This window comes from Haliotis rubra, unplaced genomic scaffold (assembly GCF_003918875.1).
Source record: "Haliotis rubra isolate DU_JTF1 unplaced genomic scaffold, ASM391887v1 Scf85, whole genome shotgun sequence".
In the NCBI taxonomy this organism is placed as follows: Eukaryota; Metazoa; Mollusca; class Gastropoda; order Lepetellida; family Haliotidae; genus Haliotis; species Haliotis rubra.
In genome coordinates, this window is record NW_025767579.1 from 60,154 (window position 1) to 86,708 (window position 26,555).

Consider the following 26,555-nt stretch of genomic DNA (forward strand, 5'->3'; position numbering starts at 1 on the left):
ATTTACACGTACCCGGAATCTTCGAATGTGTACACAATGGCGAAGTGGTTGTCGCTACTGTAGTCACAGGTGAATTTTCCTTTCATCTGGTCAAGACTGGCGTTGACCTTTACTTCATAACGATCCATGTACTCTGTTATGCTCTAGGTCCATGCAAGGTAATAAAACATCAGTCCATGGGTGTTCAGCAGATTCACATTAAGTGCAATTAAAAAATAATTTTATTAAATTGTTCGTCCTGGCAATTTAAAAGGCAAGTGTACCTTCGGGATTATCAGTTTTTAATGTACAAAAGACAAATTTGGAACGGAAAATCGACTCACGGGAAAAAGGTTTGCTTCGTGACATTTGAATTATATGGAAGGTGGGTGTGCCTTCAGAGCTCGAAATGGTGCAAAAGTAAATAATGTGTAACAAGACCTTTTGATCTGACACGCTCAACGCCTCCATCCCCGTGTCCACAGTAGCATTAGCAGGGGCCTTCAGGAACCCTGACAACAAAACTTCGATTCAGATGTGTTCCCAGCTGGTTCAGTGTGTTGCTCTTTTCAAAGATTATACATATTTTTAAGAACAAGCGCTTACGCGCATACATAGTACTAGAATGCAATCACTTCTCCCAAACTATGATTACTTTCCAGCACTTCAATTACTTGCGGATTTTATATCACAATAAAACTCCACCATATTTTCAACCTGACATACGTATTCCCTGACTCCTTGGAAGTAAACTACGCTTGTAAGCTTCATTGTAACAAACATACATACCAAATGAAGCAGGAAGTTGTCCCATGAGAAAGCCTTCAATGATCTTTGCAACCTGTTGCCCTGTGACATATGGTTTAAACTTATCAATCAGATAGTGAGTGAGTGACTTAGTTAGTTTTACGCCGCCCTCAGCAATATTCCAGCTATATGGTGACGGTCTATAAATAATCGAGTCTAGAACCAGACAACCCAGTGATCCACAGCATGAGCATCGTTCTGCTCAATTGGGAACCGATGACATGTGTGAACCAAGTCAGCAAGCCTGACCACCCGATCCCGTTAGTCGCCTCTTTCAACAAGCATGGGTTACTGAAGATCAATATTCTAACCCGGATCTTCACGGGTTATCAATCACATACAGCAAACATAGGACATGAGTGTAAATGAATTGTACTTTTCAACATGAAGATTCACACTACACTTATTTCCTTCAATAACAAAATCCAAAAGAGATCTGACTATAAAATGAATGACGCAATGAATGGGATAACGCATCCAGACAAATTCTTTTTAATGATTTGATAAATATGCAAATGTCACCTAGAAGGGCACGTTCTTAAGTTACACATCTGTACCATGACTACAGTCATTTCATTGATTTCATTTCAGACCGATGAATTGCTCACTGACACAAAATCTAACAATTGCAACAAAACCAAATTTTGCGCAGTCACATGAAATCGACTTTTTTTTACGAAGGAAAACCAAGCTCTGGTCAACTTCTTTACTGCAATGAGTGCGACGTTTCGGTGTAGGTACTAAAACCGTTATCAAGCAAGTGCAACTTGGTAATGCTACATCCATACAACTTTTAAAGTGCCTCTCAAAGAAGGGGGACCACTTGCTGGTAGAACAAACAGGTGTGCGAGTTGCACATGTGAAATTGAAATTTCACTACACACGCTTGTTGATTATCAGATCCTGATTCCCTTTTTTGGGCAGATTATTTAAGCAAAATCTGAGTGACCTTATTGATTCTATTGAATAAAAATGATTGACTATCCATACTGTGGACGGACCTGCTACTTGATAAATAATACAAACCTCCTCCCTCCACATACTGTGCCAGCCTTTTCACAAGTCTTATCACTGAAGGGGTGTCAATCAGTGTAAAGTGGGCACCCTTGAATTTCATTGGGCCCATGGTCGCCTTGCTATCAGTGTTTGGGCGAATTATTGCACGGAGACACTTGGACACTTCGTCAGATCCTGAAAAAGTATTTACTGGTTCTGCAGTCTCGTCTAATATTACATTTCTTTAACCAACTAATATTGAAACAATATAAACAGTTTAATTAATTTATACACTTGATACAGGATATACTCAAATCATGTTTTGGGGGTTCTCCTTCTTCAAAAGAGATACATATTCATGCAGCAATGTATGTAAATATATAGCTTGTAAATAATCGAGTGTCGACTAGAAAATCTTCAGATCATGTTTGTGTCAAGAATGCCAAATTATGTCTGAACGTATACCTGTGAGAGTCAACTTTGACGGTTCTGGAGCCGCTTTCCAATTGAGAATTAAACGTCCACAGCCCACGAAGAATCCACTCTCTAAAGGGCGCCTAATCAATAACATAAAAGATATTTTGGCACAGGTTTTATGATCATGAAGTGTTTGCTGGACAGTCAGACAAATGATCGATAAATATTGTTTCAAAAGGAAAAATCCGATTTAACCATTGCCGATGTCGAATGTGGACATCAATCTACCATCTATAATATACTTCGATTTATGAACAGTCCAAAAGCTCTGAATGAAATGCCAGAGAAAAAGAAGTAACAAAACAGTTGTACTATATTATGAGTATTTGTGTATGAATCACGTCGCGAAAATGTTTAGAGTTTCCTGCTCCAGCTATGGCAAGACACGCTGACAAGTCAATTGTTGACCTAAAGAAAGCAGCAAAGTATGATACAAGTCAAAGTAGGGAACTGAATTCGACCTTATGTTGTCACCCATCGTCATGCAGGTATCACAGGAATGACTATGGACACAAAAGAGAGGCAGGGGAAAAAGAATGTTCTTAAAATATCATTTGTTTTCAGATTTGGTGCAGTCATTCGTGACAAAAGTGCAAATTCTCTATCAGTTGTAGACGTCAACATAATACACAGTGAATCAACAAAGCCAGACATCCGTACTCACTCGTGACCAAGGTTCAAGTCCTCTGCCAGCTGTAGTCCTATAATGGTGGGGTACATGGTGAGCGGAATGTTCACACACATGTTCAGAGTGTCCGGCACGATGCTGAAGGACTGGCTGGAGTGGTAACTCTCAATGGCGACTACACCATTGTCTCTGTAACACAAACAACACATTGATTTAATGAAAACAGCAGAAATATTCTCATGGTGTTTCGCGTCTTCAAAAAAGCCTGATCAGTATTCGTTTGAACGACGAGGACAGAGATTCGTGATGGACTGGTGCGTACCTCTTGAGCCGGCTTACACACGTCACAAGCATGGGGATAATCCCTACGTAGTCGGCCGTGTTGCCTGTATGGATGAAGTCAAACTTCAGAGTCTCTGGTAGGTCATCACTACACACATCTGCACAGTGGCCAAGCCACAGATGGATCTAAAACAGAGTGGGTGAGTGAATGCTATTTAGCGCTGAAGCTATCTCGGCGCTCTGCAAGTTAGAACTTAGAATTTGTACTTTACTGTGAAAGTGTAATCCCAAATATAACATATGTTGCATTTGACCACTTTCTAAATGTGTAATCATAGCTCTGCAAGTAATTGACAAAAAAAAAAAGTTATTGACAAATGTGCGAAGTACAAGGAAATAGAGCTACGGTAGGATGTTGCACTTGTTGAACAGTCCAAAGATGACATATGATGCTAATTTCAATATATTATAAGTACACGTGACCTAAGGCAGCCAATCATACTACGGCAATGGATACCGTCCTCGTCAACGAAAACGGTTGTTGAATGGGTTAAACACGATATGTTTGTTTTGTTAATTAATTAATGACCATCAATCAATGTTGATTCACCGCCAACAAGATTGATGTATACTGTACCGCTAAGTGGCTGAGCTGACACTGAGTGAGTTCGCTAATCACGTCGTTAATTGGGTCTTGGGGGGTAGTAAATCAGTTCGCTATAGCCGTTAATTCGCTACTCACAAGTTCGTTATTCGCGTATAATTTTAATGATATTATAAAGGACTGCTGACGGGACTTTTAAATTTGTTCGCTATATCCGTTTGTTCGCTATATCCGTGTTCGCTATAACCATGTTCTACTGTATGTGGATATCATTTGCAAATTATTCAAGAAAAATGAAAATAACACATTACCGATTCGGCTGAACTAACGCAATTTAGAACTTAAGACTGGACGGTCGTTAAATGTGCGTCATTAACTGAGATATGGAAAGCATGCAATTATTCTTATTATATTTGTAATGAATGTTTTGCTAACATGGCCAGCCTTTGCTCACCAGAGACAAATGTACCTCAAGTCAAAATATAATATGTACCCAAACATACATGAGTTTAACTAGCTGCTATTAGCTGTTATTATCTCAAAGTCCAAATACATTTAGTAACACACAAAAGATTTATGATATAAATACCGAAATATGTTATATCCTTAAACAAGTATAGTTAGTAGATTTGAATCATATAATGTCCATCTGTTGTTCAGCATATATACACTCTCGATTGACGATTGTACACTGTCATATGTTCGCACAGAAGAACCTGTGCCATGTATGTACTGAAATAAAGGATAAACACCCAATCAGGCCACATGAGTAATTGAGTGAGTGAGTATATTCCAGCAATATCACGGCGGGGGACTCCAGAAATAGGCTTCACACATTGTACCCATTTGGGGAATCGAACCCGGGTCTTTGGCGTGACGAGCCAACGCTTTAACCACGAGGCTACTCCACGCCTCTAACAACCGAAACGTATGTGTAATGATGCTCTGAGGTACGGCACCACACATTCAAGTGTTGTCACTAATATGCTCACGGCAAAATGGCATTTACATTTAGATTCCATCCGTCACGCCTTATGCGTTGGTACGTCTGCACCCACTTCCTCAGCGTCTCCAGGAACAGCGCCGACATCGAGATTGTAGTGCTGCCATACCTAACACAGACATCAAGAGTGGAAAGGATGTCCCCATACTGGGCAGCTATATCATATGGAAACAAGACTTGCCAGCTAACATCTAATCTCAGTGTCGTTATAGAAGGGTGACGCATATTTAACAGAAGTTAAAAGTATTCAGAAAAAAACAAACGTGACACATTTGACTTAAAGAGTTCTGTCTAGTTACATCTAGAACGAAATGTTATATATACCGCCACTCACAGTTACCTGTCAAGTATTATACGTGCATGAGGAAAACCACGTTCAAGCGTGTATTTTGGGTGGCTTTTTCCATCACCTTCAATCTTGCAATTTCCAATGATTTTTAATAAGTCAGTATGACATAGGCATAAACAACATGTTATTTCACTGTTAATCACATTGTAAACATTGTCAGACCAATTGCAGCAGACGTAAATGCAGGGGAGAGAGTACCTACTTTCAATGGCTGCCAATATTGTTATTGTTGACGATCTCCGCGCCCAATCAGACAAGTCACAAAGACCAGAGAGGTTTTATAGAGCGCGGTACTAACCGTTCCAGCTTGTAGTCAACATTGTAACACATGAACGGACTGCAGTTGTCCTGGACCTTCCACGCGGTCTCCTGTGGGCGATAGAACGTAGGGTTGACGTGGAACGACTTGAGGAGTTCCGGCATGTTCCTTGATCCTAAGTTGACTCTGGTCACTCCACCTAGTACGTATTCGCAGATTTCCTCGTGTAGTCTGCGACATATAACACGGTCAGTAAAACACCTGGCAACAACTTATCGCATTATAAACAAGAATAGCGTCCTGAGTATCACTATTTATTGGGGGACGGCACCGAGGGTACCCAAGGGGCGTCTGTTTCAGCGTAGGAAGACGGCCGTGGCCAACCTCTGGAAACGGATACAATGCCATCATCAACGTTAGAAGATAAAGCTACGACGTCCAGCCTAATCCAGAACATTTGTGTCTGGAATGTTCAGAGTACCCATTCCTACCTACATGACAATTCATTCATGCGGTTTGGTGAACAATTTGACATTTTTGGCTTAGTAGAAACCATGAAACATGATATGAGCGAACTTGAATCATTCTTTACTGGTAATGTTTGTCATACCTCTGCTGCGAGAAGTCTGGGCAATTTCAGACGACATTCTGGCGGAGTTGCCCTCTGTATATAAGCACTTTTAGCCATTTACACATGACAATCTTTTCTACCTGGCAAAATTGTGTATTTTTCAATATTAATAATATTGGCATTATTGCTTTCCTCTCTATTTTTCCCTGAAGGTTCCCCGCTCTACAATGACACTGGTTCAAACGATATTGATGAACTAGAATCAAAACTTGCATCCATTCGAGCAAATTATATTGAAGACATACATATAGTACTCTTCGGAGATTTTAACGCTCGGGTTGGTTCAAATGAAGAACTGATTTATTTGATTGAAAATGATAATGACACTGATTATCTTCCTTTATCAGATTTCTATTTACCTGACTATTTCAACGAACCTAGAACAACTGAAGACAGTGTACCTAATAAGTTTGGTCTCGCCCTTCTAGAACTATGCAAGCTGTGGGGCTTACACATTGTAAATGGTAGAAAGCAAGGGAGCGAGAGGGGGTCCGTTACTTGTATTACTCATAATGGATCGAGTCTAGTAGACTACATACTTGCTTCAACAAATTGTTTTAGTGCTATTCTAGACATGATTGCTCATTTTCGGCCAGACTCAGACCACCTACCATTGTCATGCACTATAAACCTTGCTGTTAGACGATAGCAAGGTAATGGTACTAAGGGTAAAATATTCTTTCACTTAAACACGTTCCGGAGGTGTCGGTCCAATGAAAATCTCAACTGTTATATTGATGCAAAGAGGATTTCAAAAGTGTGTGGCGGGATAAATCTCCGCAATTTAATACCATGACTGCTGATGAGATATGTATAGCAGCCGCAGGTGGTGACTGTAAAAAGTTTGGTCTAAGGTAAAATCCTTTACAACTGGTTCGGGAGGGAATACCTGTATTCCCATTGGTAAATGGGTTACATATTTCAAGGAATTACTTAATCCTGCAACCAATGTAAATGATGAGGGTTTTGATGAAACCGCCCGTGAATATATATCAAGTCATTACTGTTCAGACTTTGACAATGAAGACTTGTTATCAGATCCAATAACTAGAAGTGAAATAGAACAGGCAATCAAATCCCTTATGACCCGAACAATTATCGTGGTATATCATTGTTGAATATGATCGGAAAAATCTTTACTTCTATCCTTGACTCCAGAATTCGTATCTGGATGTAATTACATGAGATTTTGGCTGACCTCATTTCACAGGGGACAATGACCTTGTACTGAGCTGACCTTGGGATAAACAACTTTTCCCAGAGGTATTTTTAGATCAGGTGCATAGCAACCGAAAGAGAATGACATCACGGCATACGGATAGATCAACTGGTTTAATCTGGTTTGGGAATGAAAATATATAAACCCCTTCATTTCGGATCATGCATCACTTCATTCCTGACTACACAGACGACATCCAGCTATACAACTCTCTCTCTCTCTCTCTCTCTCTCTCTCTCTCTCTCTCTCTCTCTCTCTCTCTCTCTCTCTCTCTCTCTCTCTCTCTCTCTCTCTCTCTCTCTCTCTCTCTCTCTCTCTCTCTCTCTCTTCTTTCTATCCAATCAGAACACCTGTTACATCGACTTATATTCAACTTAGACTAACACAAGCAAATGTGAGGCCACAAATATCCCCCATCTGCCGGGGACTTGTGTTGATGTTACACACAAGACGTTTAATGGCTAGCTTGTCCGTTGTCAACGAGGGCGATGGAGACGCCACTGATCCGCCATAACATGACTGAGTTCTGTCTAGAAGAAACGTTTGCGCATCGCGCAGGGGAAGAGGTTTAGTTTTCTCGAAGCATACGGAAATTACCGAGGCCTTGCGAATGATCACTTTTGAAACAACGTCGCTGATTGCACAACTAAATCTGATTGCCTGCAATCACGAGTCTTGAACGCTCACACCATGAAAGGGCCGTATTAGAACAGAGGTTACGTAGGAAGATATGACAGGAGTAACCTCTGTGGGAAGAGAATGCCTTTGACCGGGTCAGAGCTTTGTTAGATACCCTACCCCGGCGAGGACCCCAAGCTTACACCCTCTTCTGTAAAGCTTTGGAGGAATGCGGAGAGATACAAGCCATGACATTGCTGGGACAAGAGACAGACAAGACAGAGTATCCTCATGGTCATGATCATCTAGGTGGGTACCTATGTATCCCTCTCAGACCTCGAACACAGTTCCAAGAACGGCTGAATTCCTTTCAGTCTTGGCCTGTGCAGATGACACAGAGTCTTAGTCAAATGGCCCAGGCAGGATTTGTGTACTTAATCAGAGGGGACGCTTGCAAGTGTGTTCAATGTGGTGTTGTTCTCAAGAACTGGGACGTAGAGGATGATCCTTGGGTCGAACATGAAAAATGGTCTCCAAACTGTCCGTATTTGGCCCTGGTGGGAGTACCTCAGAAAGAGGTGGTCCGCTGGGGTAGTCATGCAGATTTACATGTGTAAGAGTGTGATGTTCATTGTACAATACTGAGTGTATTTGTGACTATTTGAGAATAAATCAATATTGGTTGTCATTGGTTGATGTGGTGTATAAAAGTCCTAACAAAAGGTAGGTGAAGGGAGAGCAGAGTGGCACAGTGGAAGCGCACTGGGCTCATAACCCAGAGGACCGTGGATCGAAACCACGCTCTGCTAACAACATGTTTTTAGGAGTTAGAATTAGGGCTAGCAGACATCTATATAAAGGACAGAAACGGTGATTTAGCTTCATTTAGTCGGGGACCCGTGATAGTGACACTTCATCTGAAACCTCTGTGTGAGAGTCAGTATTCAACTGGAACAAGAAAATGAACAGGAGATACTTGAGACGCTATCTGGACGACCCTAAGAAATGGACCAAATATTACTATTTGCAGGCTAAAGGCTATCCCAATCCCTTTACTAACGTGGATGATTATGTGATCTATTACGAGAAGCAAGGGGTCAAGATGGACCTACCCCCTCCTACAGACACGTTTGCACTCACTTCTCCAACCCAACAAGTCGTTAAACAGCCAGCACGTATTCAGATGCAGAAGAACGGGGGAACTGAAGCCAAAATAATTACTTCCTCACAGAGTCTCACAAAGAAACGGAAGACGACTTTTTAGATAAAAGCAGCTAGTTGACAGGTTTGCTGCCATTTAGACTCGCACCACCATGTAGTCAGCAACGTGTCCCGTGTGCTATCAGACTGTTTCCAGAAGGGATGCTATGCTTAGACATTTCAGGAATCAACACTAGCTAGGGCGTGTCAGCGTTGACTGTAGAAATGTGCGTCTTGTCATGGGGATTGTACGTGCGCTTCCCAACCTATTTAGGAATGCAACTATCATGGAATTCATCTAAAATTCCATCAGGAATGGGGTGTAATTGTATAGTGTTAGCATGAAAGAGTAATCATAAATGTATGAATGACAACGCATAGGTGTATAGTATTATTATATGGGTACTTATATAACGCTATAGTCCATCCCGCATGCATGCTCAAAGCGCTGGTAAATTTTCCCTTGGATGTCAATCTCAGTTATATTACCATTCTCAACTCCCCAGGGAGCATCTTGCTGCCATTAGGCACACCAAGTTAATGTGGATTTCCCATCCTAACGAGGTATACATGACAAAAAACAAGATAAACTGATTTCATATATTAGCTCCGTTTCAAACGAATAGAACTACGGGATAGGAGCGCTCCCAGAAGTCTACATCTGTTGTGAATTGTCTTATTGCCCCTCCTCACCGTCCTGTCCTTCACTCTCTTCATCAGATGTTATGTCTGCATTATCATCTTCAGTCAAGCCTTCGACCCAAGACTTATATTGGTACAGATTGGAAAACACGTCATAATACAGATTATTTGTGTCTCCTACTTGTTTCAGTATTCCTTGTGTCTTTGGACCACACTGCATATGGTACAGATAAGTAATAAATCGGGCATACGTCTCTTTAAACGTGCTCCAGATGAATTTGTTCAGTTTGGCTTGAATCATGTCTTCGTTTAAACCTCTTTTCATGTACAGCTGTCGTTTCTCATCCAAAAAGTCTTTATTCAGCTCACGTGTAGGTGAATACATTTGTCTTAAACCTTGCTCTTCAAGATAAGCCATCTTTTTTTTCCTGTTGTTTTGTGTGACATCGTTTAATGATTCCTTTTAACTTGGGGTATTCCCGGTGGACCCACTGAAGACTTTACAGGACACCAGTTTCTTCTGTGTTTTTGCAAATCATGCACGTCTTGAAACATGAGTCCACAGTCATCACAAGATGGCATGGTTGGGAGGTTTTCTTCACACGTCTGCTCACGCCAAAAGTCTAACTCGGACTGAATGGTCCTAGCTTGGAGGTCTCCTTTTAAACTGAATGCATTGGGGCAAAGTCGCATATGGGGAGGTGTTTGTGGTTTTAGATCAAGCAACAAGTAGCTATAAGGCTTCATGAAATGGTCTGTGTTACCTGGATACATTTGCCTCGCCAAAGTCATGATCGGTTGTTGATCGATAGGGTTGTTAAACAGAAGCATATATGGCAGTTTCTTCGTCGTGTGGGATCCTTACTGAAATACAATTTTGGTTCAAGGCTATCACTGAGAGATTACGATGATGACTTCCTTCCGTAAACAGATCTGTAATGCGTGGATCTTTGCTTGCTGTCGACATTAAGTCGTCGAGGATAACCACATTCACCACATGGGGGTCCAGAAACCGATCCTTTTCGAGATCAGAAGGAATGCCTTGATGAAATTCCACAAAGGGGTAAACACGGGTTTGAATGGTGTTATACAAGGGCTGCCATCGTTTGTAGAGCCAAATAATACGTTCAGGATAAGGTTTAATGTTCATCCGTTCTAAAAGCTGCTTCACTAAGTACGTCTTCCCACAGGAGGTGGGCCCTGAGACGATCATGGTAAAGGGGTATAGAAGCCTAAATTCTTCCAAAGCACCCACATGTGGTTGCACTGGTTGCATCATTGGTGGTGGTGGTGGTGGTGGTGGTGGTGCTTGTGGTGGTGATATGAAGATTAGTACTGCTGCCAAGTGAAGTAAAATGAATATTACCGTTCAATATCTTGCCTTTTCATTACGAAATACAGATGGCAGCAGTACTGATCTTCATATCACAGAAACCTTCACTTTGCAGCAGCACTGATCTTCATATCACAGAATACTTCAAATGGCAGCAGTGCCGATCTTCATATCACAGATAACTTTTAATGGCAGTAGTACTGACATGCATATCACAGAAAACTTCACATGACATGGCAACAATACTGATCTTCATGACACAGATACCTTCACTTGGCAGCAGCACTGATCTTCTTATTACAGATAACTTCACTTCGCAGCAGCACTGATCTTCATGTCACAGATTACTTCAAATGGCAGCAGTATTGATCTTCATATCACAGATAACTTCTGAGGGCAGCATTACTGATCTTCATATCACAGATAACTTCAAATGGCAGCAGTATTGATCTTCATATCACAGATAACTTCGCATGGCAACAGTACTGATCTTTATGACACAGATACCTTCACTTGGCAGCAGCACTGATTTTCTTATTACAGATAACTTCACTTCGCAGCAGCACTGATCTTCATGTCACAGATAACTTCAAATGGCAGCAGTATTGATCTTCATATCACAGATAACTTCGCATGGCAACAGTACTGATCTTTATGACACAGATACCTTCACTTGGCAACAGTACTGATCTTCTTATTACAGATAACTTTACTTCGCAGCAGTATTGATCTTCATATTACAGATAACTTCAGAGGGCAGCCGTACTGATCTTCATATAACAGGTAACTTCAAATGGCAGCAGTATTGATCTTCATATCACAGATAACTTCTGAAGGCAGCAGTACTGATCTTCACATCACAGGTAACTTGAAATGGCAGCAGTATTGATCTTCATATCACAGATAACTTCGCATGGCAACAGTACTGACCTTCATGAAAAAGATACCTTCACTTGGCAGCAGTACTGATCTTCATATCACAGGTAACTTCAGATGGCAGCAGTACTGATCTTCATATCACAGATAACTTCACTTGGCAGCAGTACTGACATTCATATCACAGATAACTTCACTTGGCAGCAGTACTAATCTTCATATCACAGATAACTTCAGGTGGCAGAAGCACTGATCTCCATATCACAGGTAACTTCAGATGGCAGCAGTAATGATCTTCACATCACAGATAACTTCACTTGGCAGCAGTACTGATCTTAATATCACAGATAACTTTACATGGCAGCAGTACTGATCTTCATATCACAGGTAACTTAAGATGGCAGCAGTACTGATCTTCACATCACAGATAACTTCACATGGTAGCAGTACTGACCTTCATATCACAGATAACATCACTTGGCAGCAGTACTGATCTTCATATCACAGATAACTCCACATGGCAGCAGTACTGATCTTCATATCACAGGTAACTTTACATGGCAGCAGTACTGATCTCCATATCACAGATTTCACTTGGCAGCAGTACTGATCTACATATCACAGGTAACTTCACATGGCAGCAGTACTGTTCTTCACATCACATATAACTTCACATAGTAGCAGTACTGACCTTCATATCACAGATAACATCGCATGGCAACAGTACAGATCTTTATGACACAGATACCTTCACTTGGCAGCAGTACTGATCTTCTTATTTCAGATAACTTTACTTCGCAGCAGCACTGATTTTCATATTACAGATAACTTCAGAGGGCAGCAGTACTGATCTTTATATAACCATTTGGTAGCAGTTCAAATGGCAGCAGTATACTGATCTTCATATCACAGATAACTTCTGAAGGCAGCAGTACTGATCTTCACATAACAGGTAACTTCAAATGGCAGCAGTATTGATCTTCATATCACAGATAACTTCGTCTTCGATGGCAGCAGTACTGACCTTCATGAAAGATAACTTCACATGGCAGCAGCAGTATTGGCTGATCTTCATATCACAGGTAACTTCAGATGGCAGCAGGACTGCAATCTGAAGTCATCTGTGGTATGAAGATCAGTACTGCTGCCATGTGAAGTTATCTGTGATATGAAGATCAGTACTGCTGCCATGTAAAGTTATCTGTGATATGAAGATCAGTACTGCTGCCAAGTGAAGTTACCTGTGATATGAAAATCAGTACTGCTGCCATGTAAAGTTATCTGTGATATGAAGATCAGTACTGCTGCCATGTAAAGTTACCTGTGACATGAAGATCAGTACTGCTGCCAAGTAGTGTTATCTGTGATATGAAGGTCAGTACTGCTACCATGTGAAGTTATCTGTGATGTGAAGATCAGTACTGCTGCCATGTGGAGTTACCTGTGATATGTAGATCAGTACTGCTGACAAGTGAAATCTGTGATAAGGAGATCAGTACTGCTGCCATCTGAAGTTACCTGTGATATGAAGATCAGTACTGCTGCCAAGTGATGTTATCTGTGATATGAAGGTCAGTACTGCTGCCATGTGAAGTTATCTGTGATATGAAGAACAGTACTGCTGCCAAGTGAAGTTATCTGTAATAAGAAGATCAGTGTTGCTGCCAAGTGAAGTTATCTGTAATAAGAAGATCAGTGTTGCTGCCATGTGAAGTCATCTGTGATGTGAAGATCAGTACTGCTGCCATCTTAAGTTACCTGTGATATGAAGATCAGTACTGCTGCCATGTAAAGTTATCTGTGATATGAAGATCAGTACTGCTGCCAAGTGAAGTTATCTGTGATGTGAAAATCAGTACTGCTGCCATGTAAAGTTATCTGTGAGATGAAGATCAGTACTGCTGCCATGTAAAGTTAGCTGTGACATGAAGGTCAGTACTGCTACCATGTGAAGTTATCTGTGATGTGAAGATCGGTACTGCTGCCATGTGAAGTTACCTGTGATATGTAGATCAGTACTGCTGCCAAATGAAGTTATCTGTAATAAGAAGATCAGTGCTGCTGCCAACTAATCTTCATATCACAGATAACTTCACATGTTAGCAGTACTGATCTTCATATCACAGGTACTATCAATTAGCAAAAGAGGCATTACTGTCACGTGCCAAGAGGCCAAGATGTGTGTTCTGTTCTTCAAAACATTCGTAATCATCCGAAACGTCGAAATACGAAGACACGTGTCTCATCAAATCTGAAGTTATTTCCATGTGTCACCTACATTTTTAAAGATTATATATTGCATACCACTGTTTCGAATTTATATTATTTCTTTTGAAAAGAGCCAAATTGCTATGGAAAATACTATTAGTCATAATGTCATAATTGTTCGCTGTTGTAGTTATTAGTTTCCGTAAGATTATTGTGTAGATAGTCTTTATCTTCAGGTGGTATGTAGGTCTCGTCTGAATCTACTGATAACAAGACCAGGTATCAAGTGTACATATACAGATCATATCAAGCGGGACTGTGGGGAAGGTACGTTCTATCATGAATATGCTTCTGTTTGAGCAATGCAGTGTCGTCCAGGTACTGAGCTATATGGTCTAGTCAGGTTGCCATGGTTATCGACTACGGTCTTATCCTCTAATAATACAATAATAATTCATGATGGTGATAATATTAATTGTTATGTCGGCATTCTAACGGTTAGTGAGTCAGTAGTGAGACCTACGACTTTATGAATAACAACTTCTTGTATTTTACATAGAACGACGTTTTGGTGCAGATTCTTATATCGTTATCAAAATAGCAAACAAGTGATTACAACCAAGTGATAAGAAGTGTATACACGTATACATATTATTTAGTGGCAAGCAGATTGATGGCAGCTGATACTTGATAACAGGTTACTATTATGTCGGATTCTGTCGAGAATACGATAACCTATTTCGGAACCACGTGAAGTGAGTGAGTGAGTTGGGGTTTAAACAATTTTCAGGTATTTCACGGTAGACGTGGAAGTATGGGGCTAGCATGTATAGGCCTAGACTAACATTTAGTCCCTGAAATGAACACATTTTAGAGAAACAAAACACTTATTAGATTATGTTAATAAAATACAATTAAATGGAGCCCAGACTTTCATTTGGTATTCTAGACTTGCCACACATTCTAGATTTGCATGGGCTGCATTGTGTAAATTTGTTCATGGTCTGCATTAAAGACTAGTATAGGTGAAAACGTTGTAAGTGTTAAGTGTCTCATTAGTTGATAGATTGCTTTATATTCTTACTTAGTTAGCTTACAGCAAAGCGATGTGTGAATGACCTGAATTAATCCTGCTGGGTCTGTTTGCCCTAGCAGAGCGTATCACACGTATTTCATTTCAAATACGATACAAATGATTAAGTAGGATATAGGTTGTTGTTATCGCCTGACCTGAGTAGGTGTTACAATGTTACTGACATACCGTATATCTTCCAATAGAGCAAAGATTTACCCTCTCGTCGAATCGCCATTCTATCATGTTATCTAGTCATTGTATCTAGAAGTGCACGTCTTTATAAGTCTACACCGTAAATAACATAACAATGTTTCTTTGGGACGATACGGTAATTAAGAAATACACTTCGATCTACCACCATGTATAGTGTAATAAAACACACTTTTGCCCTGAACTATTATAGTTAAAGCACGAGGACCTTGCGTCCGAGTGCTTTAACGTTATAACAGTGTAGGAAAGATGTAGAAAATCTAGCCTGTCCACAGGACTGGCAGGTCAAATTTTTTACCAGTCCTGCCAAAATCTAGCCTGTCCTCCAAATATAAATAAAACACTTTCGGCAGTAAATATTCAAAAAGGTTATAATCATTATATATATGTCATTGGTTTGCTAAAATTCACCCGACATGAGGACGGACTAGATATTTTTTTAACCCGTCCTCCACAAAATTCACCCGTCTCGGACGTTGGGACGGGCTATCTTTCCTACACTGGTTATAATAGTTCAGGGCGAAAGTGTGTTTTATTACACTATACATGGTGGTAGGGCGAAGTGTATTTCTTTTCTAAGATGCCAAATTTAATACTTTCTAAAGATAATTACGATTAATTTAAGGCAGAAAACAAACGACGGTGTCGGTGACCTAAATTAAGAATCCTCGCACAGGGCTAACTGGCGCGCTGTTCTATTGATGTGTCTGCCCCCTACGTTAAGACGAACGTTACCAGAAAAAAACAAATGATAACAGTTTGATGACGGTTTACGTTCGGATTAAATATCTTCTCTGAATTAACTTAATTACATCTGTCATTAACGTAAACCATATGGGACAATATGAACGTTGCATTTCTACTACCAGCGTAAGTTTAGATCAGTACATCCAGAGGAAGTTGAGTAGTCAAGCGACATTCCACAATTGCATTGTGGGAATGTAAACATTACGAACGTTACCGTGTCGCTGAAAACTTGTGAGTCGAAATGACACATTTTAACCGTCGTAAAACATAAACGTAATGTTTCCACCAGTGATGTTAGCTGCGTGAAGCAACAGCAAACCAAGAAACTGGATGCAACGGTGTAGTTTACTGTAGGAGGCCGTACGAGGCGATGACAACTGACATGCATCGTGACGTCGCTTACATTGTGACGTAATGTAAAATGTTTCGATTACGAGGGGGCACACTAGAATGGCGCAGTGAAGGTATAACGTCATTCAATTGTTACGTCATCAAAAAACGATACCTTTATTGTCTTTCAGTGGCATTTAGAAGTTGTACATTGATGTCCAAGATATTTTTATATCAAGCATGTCAATCAAGCATGGATAATTGGTTTTGATACATACTTCGGGGCTCCGTTACACATGTATCTGACAAATCGGTTTTAAACCCAATTCATTCATATCTATCACAGATTTCTCGAGAATGTCAAGAAAGACACAGTGGTGTGCATTTACGTTTGTCCATTCCTGTTATCGTTGTCACGCAATGCCACCAAACCAGTCCACAGTTAAGCCTTGTTATGTCAGTATGAATCAAAGAAAGAAAACGAAAATACTTCATCACAAGTTTTCTATTGAACACAGGAATTGTCTACTAGCAAACTAGGTCCGGCCACAGATAATTGCATGCTATTCTCCATTATAAAATACAACTCATCATGGACGAAAAGACAAGACTTTTAACGGATACGAGCGGCCGCCCATTTGAGGGATTTGGCGAAGAAGAAGAGACGTTGTATACCCCGCAATATTTAGCCATAAACGCTGCAGACCCCAAACTCAGTGATAATGCTGCCACTTTTGAGGACTTAGTGTCTGAGCGTACACGAATAACTACCCCAAAGTTCGACGACGGTCTTCTAGCCCCCGTCAACAGCAGCCCGGTTACCCAGGAGGTGGAGGTGAAGGTCAAGTTGTATAAACGACGATGGTATATTTTGGTCGTGTTCGGTTTATTCGCGGCCACACAGAACATTATGTGGAACACCTTCGCTCCCATCTCCGCAGCCAGTGAAGATGCATTCGGTTGGGATGACGGGACGATAACCACACTGACTAACTGGGGACCGATATCCTTCATGGTGGCAGCCGTGTTCTTCTCTTGGGTCATTGACGTGAAAGGTAAGTGAGTGGGTGATTGACGTGAAAAGTAAGTGAGTGTGTCATTGACGTGAAGAGTAAGTGAGTGGGTGATTGGCGTGAAGGGTAAGTGTGTGGGTGATTGACGTGAAGGGTCGGTGATTGGGTGATTGACGTGAAAGGTAAGTGTGTGGGTGATTGACGTGAAAGGTAAGTGAGTGGGTGATTGACGTGAAAGGTAAGTGAGTGGGTGATTGACGTGAAGGGTAAGTGAGTGGGTGATTGACGTGAAGGGTAAGTGAGTGGGTGATTGACGTGAAAGGTAAGTGAGTGGGTGATTGACGTGAAGGGAAAGTGAGTGGGTGATTGACGTGAAGGGTAAGTGAGTGGGTGATTGACGTGAAAGGTAAGTGAGTGGGTGATTGACGTGAAGGGTAAGCGAGTGGGTGACTGACGTGAAAGGTAAGTGAGTGGGTGATTGACGTGAAAGGTAAGTGTGTGGGTGATTGACGTGAAAGGTAAGTGAGTGGGTGATTGACGTGAAAGGTAAGTGAGTGGGTGATTGACGTGAAAGGTAAGTGAGTGGGTGATTGACGTGAAGGGTAAGCGAGTGGGTGACTGACGTGAAAGGTAAGTGAGTGGGTGATTGACGTGAAAGGTAAGTGTGTGGGTGATTGACGTGAAAGGTAAGTGAGTGGGTGATTGACGTGAAAGGTAAGTGAGTGGGTGATAGACGTGAAGGGTAAGTGAGTGGGTGATTGACGTGAAGGGTAAGTGAGTGGGTGATTGACGTGAAAGGTAAGTGAGTGGGTGATTGACGTGAAGGGAAAGTGAGTGGGTGATTGACGTGAAGGGTAAGTGAGTGGGTGATTGACGTGAAAGGTAAGTGAGTGGGTGATTGACGTGAAGGGTAAGTGAGTGGGTGACTGACGTGAAAGGTAAGTGAGTGGGTCATTGACGTGAAGGGTAAGTGAGTGGGTGATTGACGTAAAAGGGAAGTGAGTGGGTGATTGACGTGAAGGGTAAGTGAGTGGGTGATTGACGTGAAAGGTAAGTGATTGGGTGATTGACGTGAAAGGTGAGTGGGTGATTGACGTGAAAGGTAAGAGGGCGTTGCTTTGTTAGTGTTGGTTTCATCACGATCATTAGTATTTAGGTAATAGCTTAAGAACTTTACTAGTTACCATCTGTATCATCATTGTTTTCAGAGGCATCATTGTCGTCAATAGTTTTTCGATGATATCACTAACATCAGTAATTGAATATAATATCGGTTGTGTCCCATTGTCTTCATCCTAGTTGTCACAACCATTCTCTCAAAAAGAGCCAAGGACCATGGGATTTGTTCGTACTACTATATATAATCTCTCACTACGCCTGTCTGTTCTAACATTCTAGATTGTATGTAGCGTCTGAACACCTGAACAATAACTCATGATATATTCGGCACAGACCAGTTCGTAACCCGGAAAATGTTGTTGACACGTTTGACACGGCGTTCAGTGTTGTTTATAGTTGAAAAGGCAATACATTCTCAATCACAGGTATTAGGCCTGCCGTTGTGTCCAGTATGATGCTGGTAACAGTGGGGTGCGGTATACGGTGTATCTCCTCGACGCCACCTCTCGTAACATGGTGAGTATGGGAGCCCTTCGTAACATGGTCGGTAGAGAAGACTTTCGTAACCTGGTCAGTACAGGAGACTTTCGCCACATGGTGAGTATGGGAGCCCTTCGTAATATGGTCAGTAGAGAAGACTTCGTAACACGGTGAGTATTGGAGCCCTTCGTAACATGGTGAGTATGGGAGCCCTTCGTAACATGGCCAGTACAGGAGACTTTCGTAACATGGTGAGTATGGGAGCCCTTCGTAACATGGTCAGTAGAGAAGCCCTTCGTAGCATCTTCAGTAGAGAAGACTTTCGTAACGAGGTGAGTATGGGAGCCATTCGTAACATGGTGAGTATGGGAGCCCTTCGTAACATGGTCAGTAGAGAAGACTTTCGTAACACGGTGAGTATGGGAGCCCTTCGTAACATGATCAGTAGAGGAGACTTCGTGACATGGTGAGTATGGGAGCACTTCGTAATATGGTCAGTAGAGAAGACTTTCGTAACACGGTGAGTATGGGCGCCATTCGAAACATGGTGAAAAGAGGAGATTTTCGTAACATGGTGAGTATGGGAGCCCTTCGTAACATGGTCAGTACAGGAGACTTTCGTAACATGGTAAGTATGGGACCCCTTCGTAACATAGTCAGTAGAGGACCCCTTCGTAACATCTTCAGTAGAAGGACTTTCGTAACATGGTGAGTATGGGAGCCTTTCGTAACATGGTGAATGGAGGAGCCCTTCGTAACATCTTCAGTAGAGAAGACTTTCGTAACACGGTGAGTATGGGGGCCCTTCGTAACATGGTGAGTATGGGAGCCCTTCGTAACATTTTCAGTAAAGGCGACTTTCGTAACATGCTGAGTATTGGGAGCCCTTCGTAACATGGTCAGTACAGGAGACTTTCGTAACATGGTGAGTATGGGACCCCTTCGTAACATAGTCAGTAGAGGAGCCCTTCGTAACATCTTCAGTAGAAGGACTTTCGTAACATGGTGAGTATGGGAGCCTTTCGTAACATGGTGAATGGAGGAGCCCTTCGTAACATCTTCAGTAGAGAAGACTTTCGTAACACGGTGAGTATGGGGGCCCTTCGTAACATGGTGAGTATGGGAGCCCTTCGTAACATTTTCAGTAAAGGCGACTTTCGTAACATGGTCAGTATGGGAGACCTTCGGAACATGGTGAGTATGGGAGCCCTTCGTAACATGGTGAGTAGAGGAGACTTTCGTAACATGGTGAGTATGGGAGCCCTTCGTTACATGGTCAGTACAGGAGAATTTCGTAACATGGTCAGTAGATGATACTTTCGTAACATGGTCAGTACAGGAGCCCTTCGTAACATGGTCAGTAGAGAAGATTTTCGTAACATGGTCAGTACAGGAGACTTTCGTAACATGGTCAGTAAAGGAGATTTTCGTAACATGGTCAGTACAGGAGACTTTCGTAACATGGTCAGTTGAGTAGACTTTCGTAACATCGTCAGTAGAGGAGATTTTCGTAACAAGGTGAGTGTGGGAGCCCTTCGTAACATTGTCAGTACAGGAGACTTTCGTAACATGGTCAGTAGAGGAGACTTTCGTAACATGGTCAGTACAGGAGACTTTCGTAACATGGTCAGTACAGGAAACTTTCGTAACATCGTCAGTACAGGTGATCAGATGAAGCTCGTGTTACTATGACACCTGGTACACTGAACACCCATACACAGACTCGGCATACACATCAGGTAATATAAGCTTTGTTTTGACATATTTATGAAGATGACCACCTATTCTATTCAAGGCTCAACCACGTCGGGGCCGCATTGAACGGGTTGGGTGGGCCAGTGGGAATGTTTGGTGTTCCTGTCCTCTCCAGTGTCTGGTTCGGTCCTCACGAGAGGACAACAAGCACTGCTCTCACCCTCGTCATCTCCAACATGGGACTCGCCTTGAGTTTCGTAGTAGGTCAGTGTTACTGCTCTTGCAAACTTCATAATCTGAATATATAGATATATGAATGGGTTGTTAGTTTTCCAGTTATAAGACTGCGGCCTGGAAATAATCAAATCTAGACCAGACAATCCAGTGATTGACATCATGAACATCAATCTACGCAAATGGCGTACTGTGACAAGCCAACCTAGAGAGGCGATCAACAGGATCGATCGAGTGGTCAGGCTCGCTGACTTGATTGATACATGTCATCGTATCCCAATTGCGTAAATCGATGCTCGTGACGTTGATCACTGGATAGTCTGGCCCAGACTCGAATATTTACAGGCCGCCGCCATATAGCTGGAATATTTGCTGAGTGCGGCGTTAAACAACAAACAAGCCAAGTTTGCTGAAGACCGATTCTCACCAGGATCTTCACGGGTCCGTGAGTAGGTGAGTGAGTGAGTGAGTGGGTGAGCCTGGTGTGATGTGAGGTATAGGTAAAATCCGTGAAAGGAGCTTACTACCTAAAATATAGTCTGGGCGAATCTGGTGTCTGACAAGTTGAAAGACTGAACTCTGCACAGCGAACAGCGGCGCCTCAGATTAGATAACCCTTGTCCCCAAGTTCAATTGGACTTTGACTGGATGGGAGAGAAGAAGGGGTCTCAGAAATGCAACGCACCTTTAAAGGCATCTTACACTGGCATAAGGTGACCGTAGAGCCACATGACACACACCCCACACCCCAACATATGATCACATGAGAGTTGCGGGGCCACTGAGATAAATAGATACTTGCTTCTAGTTACCATCATTTGAGACGGTGCAGTTTCTGATAAATTTACGCATGTGAAACGTAAATGAAGTCTCCCAAGGAGAAGTGTTAATGCTGTCGATGGTTCAAGGAGGCCACTGTTCTATACTTAAAGGCTGCGAGGAGACACAACGTGACACAGTACTATACAACAGTGGAATTTCGTCACGATATACTACATCGACAACTACATCTACTTATACGTAATGTCAGGAATAGCATCATGTGTATTTCGTTCGTGGTGACCTTTAATGGATCGTTCAAATCATTTTCTTCCAGGGCCAATTTTAGTGCCGGATCGTACCAACCCAAACTGCACCAATGTAAAAAACAACGAAAGGCGAGTTATTTCATTGTTTGTCCCAGTAATCTACGTACCGAAAGGCTACAAGATTGTTGAAACGGCATTAAGCAATAATCAATAACTCACGATGATTAATTTCTATTTTGGCCATTTGGTTGTGCTTTCTACGAATTATTAATATATACATTTATCATTATTTCGATATTACTCATTGATAATTCATTGATTATTAATTTCAACATCAGCTGTTAAAACTGTAATCGAAACAAACCGATGTACATGGAGACCACATTTCAGGTAATATAAAAGGATGGTAGTGTCTTTTGTGACAATGAAAGGGTTTGTTGTAGTGTTGGGAATTGGTTGAAATCTCACAATTGATGATTGGTTCAATACCAACGACCTATCATCGAAAAAAAATGGTTCGCGTCATTTTTTAGATTTTCCTATTCGGGTTGTAGTTGCAGATAAGTATAAAGAAAAAACATTTGGTTGTCTTGTAGTTTTTTTGAAACTGCACAAATTACATTTGCAAATTTCACATCCAGTGTAAAATGATTTAGTTCTAGTGTAACATAAACTTCCCAGATTCTTCAAGAAATATTCAGTCACGACTTTTCAGAAAGTGAAGTGAGTTTTCTTAGAAATAAACACGTTTTCAGGCCCTGACAACGTCCTAGATATGTTTCAAACTCTATTACAGCGGTTCCAAAATCGTTTGTGTTCGATTATGAGAAAATGTGATCGATTGCTTGGTCGTTTGGCAACTGCGACCAATCTTTGATTATTTCAATTAATCGGACCACGATTAGTTTGTTGAAAATATTTCACCATGAAGCGTCTGTATATTAAACAAAGAACGAGAACAGCATCCATAGAAAATCACTAATAAGTGAATGATGCCGTCTTATAAAACATACTGTGTTAATCTGCCGGGCAAATAAAGGATGCGTTATATTCCACATTACCTGAAAGTGAACCGAACAATAGATATTCGATGGTGATTTTGTATTTGATAAGGACAAAAAGAGCAATGGTATGTACATTACATCAATTAGCATTTACATGTACACGATGCAGGTTACAACCTTAAAGCAAATTTGACAGTGTATACTTTATATTCCCTACAGTTTATGTAATGGCGTTGACTTCAATAGAAGCCCAAAATTTGAAACACTCGATCACATGCCCAGTTTAACTTTCAGACCAAACGCTCATATACCTTAAAAAGCGATCCGGATTCAGCCTCATTCAACAGACTTGCAGGTTAACACCGGATATAGCATGTCTACCAGGGGAACACAAACACCCACACACACACCCAATCCCGATGAGTTTTTCCCCTAACCTTTGGACTTCATGATTTATGTGTACCCCAAACTCCTGGATCTGCCCCTGCCAACGTATCCTTAATGAACTCCTGTTGTCGTAATGATGACTTTTGTTATACGTTTCCAGTATCCATATGACGACATATACATCCGACCTTGAGGAGTCAGGCTGTTCCCTGTACTTCAATACATCAGGTGAGTGTCTTCACGACATAAGAGGATACAGGCTCTACTCTTCAATACATCAGATCAGATGAGCAACTTCACGACATATGCGGAGACAGGCTGCTCTCTGTACTTCAATCCATCAGGTGAGTGTCTTCACGACATGTAGAGACAGGCTGCTCTCTGTACTTCAATACATCAGGCGAGTGTCTTCGCGATACGTGGAAACAGGTTGTACTCTTCAATACATCAGATAAGCAACTTCACGACATATGAGGAGGCAAGCTGTACTCGGTACTTCAATACATCAGGTGAGTGTCTTCACGACATGTGGAGGCAGGCTGTTCCCTGTACTTCAATACATCAGGTGAATGTTTTCACATGTGGAGGCAGGCTGTACTCTGTACTTCAATACATCAGGTGAGTGTCTTCACAACATGTGGAGGCAGGCTGTACTCAGTACTTCAATACATCAGGTGAATGTTTTCACATGTGGAGGCAGGCTGTACTCTGTACTTCAATACATCAGGTGAGTGTCTTCACAACATGTGGAGGCAGGCTGTTCCCTGTACTTCAATACATCAGGTGAATGTTTTCACATGTGGAGGCAGGCTGTACTCTGTACTTCAATACATCTAGTGAGTGTCTTCACAACATGAGCATACAGGCTGCTCTCTCTACTTCAATACATCAGGTGTGTGTCTTCACGACATATGAGGATACAGGCTGTACTCTGTACTTCAATACATCAGGTGTGTGTCTTCACGACATGTGGAGACAGACTGTACTTCAGTCCATCAGGTGAGGGTCTTCACGACAAATGCGTTTCAAGCAAGGATGCAATTGACGTATAATTAAAATTGTATAAAATACGTTATTGACACTATATTTACGTGTATTTATCCTCTTCTCTGTCTTCTCAGGAACAAGGATAGCAGAAGAGCGGAAGGACATTATGTTTATGCTGTATGTTGGTGAGAATCATCATTTACCTAACTTATTGTTGTTCGAGTCTTCATATGAAAGTTGTGGAATTATGTTTCTGTTAAAAGTACTTGCGTTTTCAAAGGCACTGCTTGTTTAATCCATTTTAAAACAGCCTTTACGCTGTGGTCTTAATACACACAATGTATGACCTTGCTATGCGTCACCGTGTCCCTGCTGTCAGTCTAAGAGTTTCTACTGACCGGGCTGTGGCGTGGCGTCATATTGCTGCATGTGGCCTAGCTCTACTTCCACTTTCTTCTGTATTTCACTGTATCAGTGCCAGTAAGATCAATCTGATTAAAGCATGTACTGCTTGTTTCAGTGTGTGGATGGTCCGTATTCATCCTCCTGATCATCTTGTTGTACTTCCCCAGCAGACCGCCTCTTCCCCTTGTTTGTCAGCGTCGAAAAAGAGGGAGAACTTCCTGGTGGGACTCAAAACTCTCTTCAGGTGACCACTGTTCGTCTGAACGCATTGTAACATTGTTGTTGCTGTTGTTGTTGTTGTTTAACGCCGCGCTCAGCAATATTCCATCTATATGGCGGCGGTCTCTAAATAATTGAGTCTGGACCAGACAATTCACTGATCAACATCATGAGTATCGATCTACGCAGTTGGGATACGATGACATGTGTCAACCAAGTCAGTGAGCCTGACCATCCGATCCCGTTAGTCGCCGTTTACGACAAGCATGGGTTTCTGAAAACCAATTCTAACCCGTACTTGCCGATAAGTTCTCCCACCATTTTAAACTGTTGGCATTCCTCTAGTACGTCCTGGGGGCTGTGAACGTGGCGTGCTTCGCCTCGTCTGTGTTGGGGTATTGCCCTCTTCTCTTGAATATTACCATCATATATTTCACTTCTTTCCGATACATCTCCGCACGGAGATATAAACCTTCGCGTACTGTGAATTTTAAACCTTACCGCCCAATCTTAATGAAGGTATTAGGATACAATGTGTGGAGCCCGTTTCTGGAGATATTGCTGGAACATAGCTAAAAGCGGTGTAAATCAATACTCATACACTTCTTGGGTTTTTGAGACAATCAGTAAGGTGATCGTAGGTCACTAAGGTAACCTTAGTGCAATGTTAAAGAATGGTAGTTAAGGTTAACCTTAGTTAAGACATAATTGTTATGACGTTGATACCACAGAACCCGTGAAAATCCGGGTTAGAATTGATCTTCAGTAACCCATGCTTATCGTAAGAGGCTACCAACGGGATCGAGTGGTCAGGCTCGCTGACTTGATGGACACCTGTCACCGTCTCCCAATTGCTTAGATCGATGCTCATGCTGTTGATCACTGGATTGTCTGGTCCAGATTTACAGACCGCCGCCATAGAGCTGAGTGCGGCGTTACACGACAATCAAACCAAACCAAAGATACCATAATGTATCTATGAACTATTCATTGTTCAGGCGTGGTCAGTTCTGGCTGCTCGCTCTAATATACGGTCTGACCCTTGGAGTAGCCAACTGCTGGACAGGCTTGGTGGACGTCATTCTCAAGCCGTACGGAGTAACTCAGAAACAGGCCGGCTGGATGGGGTTCTACGGCAATTTGGGCCAGATGGGGATGTCGTTAATAATTGCAAGGTAAACATGATGCACAACCGTGAGGAACAAAAACACTTTCCAATTAATCAGTAGGACATTTGACTGATGTATTGAAGTATAGTTTCACTAAAATTGAAACCTGATACAATTTCTACACGGTGAGCTGGATAGTTGATATGAATGGCCTCGAAAGTACCTTTCCTGTCTTCAATAGCTTTTAATATTTCAGGTTTGCCGATAAGTTCTCCCGCCATTTTAAGCTGTTAATATTCCTCTTGTACGTCCTGGGGGCTGCGAACGTGGCGTGCTTCGCCCTCGTCTGTGTTGGGGTACTGCCCTCTTCTCTCGGTAAGACTGTTTTAATAACAACCCTGG

General features: G+C 41.8%; 2 protein-coding genes across 2 annotated transcripts in view; one reads left to right on the top strand and one right to left on the bottom strand.

The window, feature by feature from the left end:
• Positions 1–26,555, bottom strand: part of LOC124262721 — a 39,637-nt gene that overhangs the window by 6,041 nt on the left and 7,041 nt on the right. Inside the window, exons 3-11 of the mRNA XM_046697260.1 lie at positions 5,424–5,615; positions 4,783–4,885; positions 3,210–3,355; positions 2,924–3,076; positions 2,248–2,339; positions 1,813–1,977; positions 769–828; positions 421–491; positions 13–143 (exon numbers count right to left, since the gene is read on the bottom strand). Of these exons, the coding sequence (XP_046553216.1) occupies positions 13–143; positions 421–491; positions 769–828; positions 1,813–1,977; positions 2,248–2,339; positions 2,924–3,076; positions 3,210–3,355; positions 4,783–4,885; positions 5,424–5,615 (1,113 nt within the window). The remainder of the gene's footprint in view (positions 1–12; positions 144–420; positions 492–768; positions 829–1,812; positions 1,978–2,247; positions 2,340–2,923; positions 3,077–3,209; positions 3,356–4,782; positions 4,886–5,423; positions 5,616–26,555) is intronic.
• Positions 14,334–26,199, top strand: LOC124262682 (solute carrier family 49 member 4 homolog). The gene is made up of 9 exons (XM_046697197.1): positions 14,334–14,438; positions 16,992–17,528; positions 19,031–19,121; positions 20,881–21,044; positions 22,111–22,171; positions 23,594–23,661; positions 24,555–24,605; positions 24,941–25,069; positions 26,043–26,199. The coding sequence occupies exons 2-9, from the start codon at positions 17,066–17,068 to the stop codon at positions 26,069–26,071; spliced, it is 1,056 nt and encodes a 351-aa protein (XP_046553153.1). The 5' UTR covers positions 14,334–14,438; positions 16,992–17,065; the 3' UTR covers positions 26,072–26,199.

Bases quoted from the DNA above. Each gene is read 5' to 3' on its own strand.
- LOC124262682 (XM_046697197.1), top strand. From the start codon at position 17,066: ATGGACGAAAAGACAAGACTTTTAACGGATACGAGCGGCCGCCCATTT. The intron at 21,045-22,110 runs GTCAGTGTTACT...ATTTTCTTCCAG, and splicing joins CGCCTTGAGTTTCGTAGTAG to GGCCAATTTTAGTGCCGGAT. The intron at 24,606-24,940 runs GTGAGAATCATC...TGCTTGTTTCAG, and splicing joins TATGTTTATGCTGTATGTTG to TGTGTGGATGGTCCGTATTC.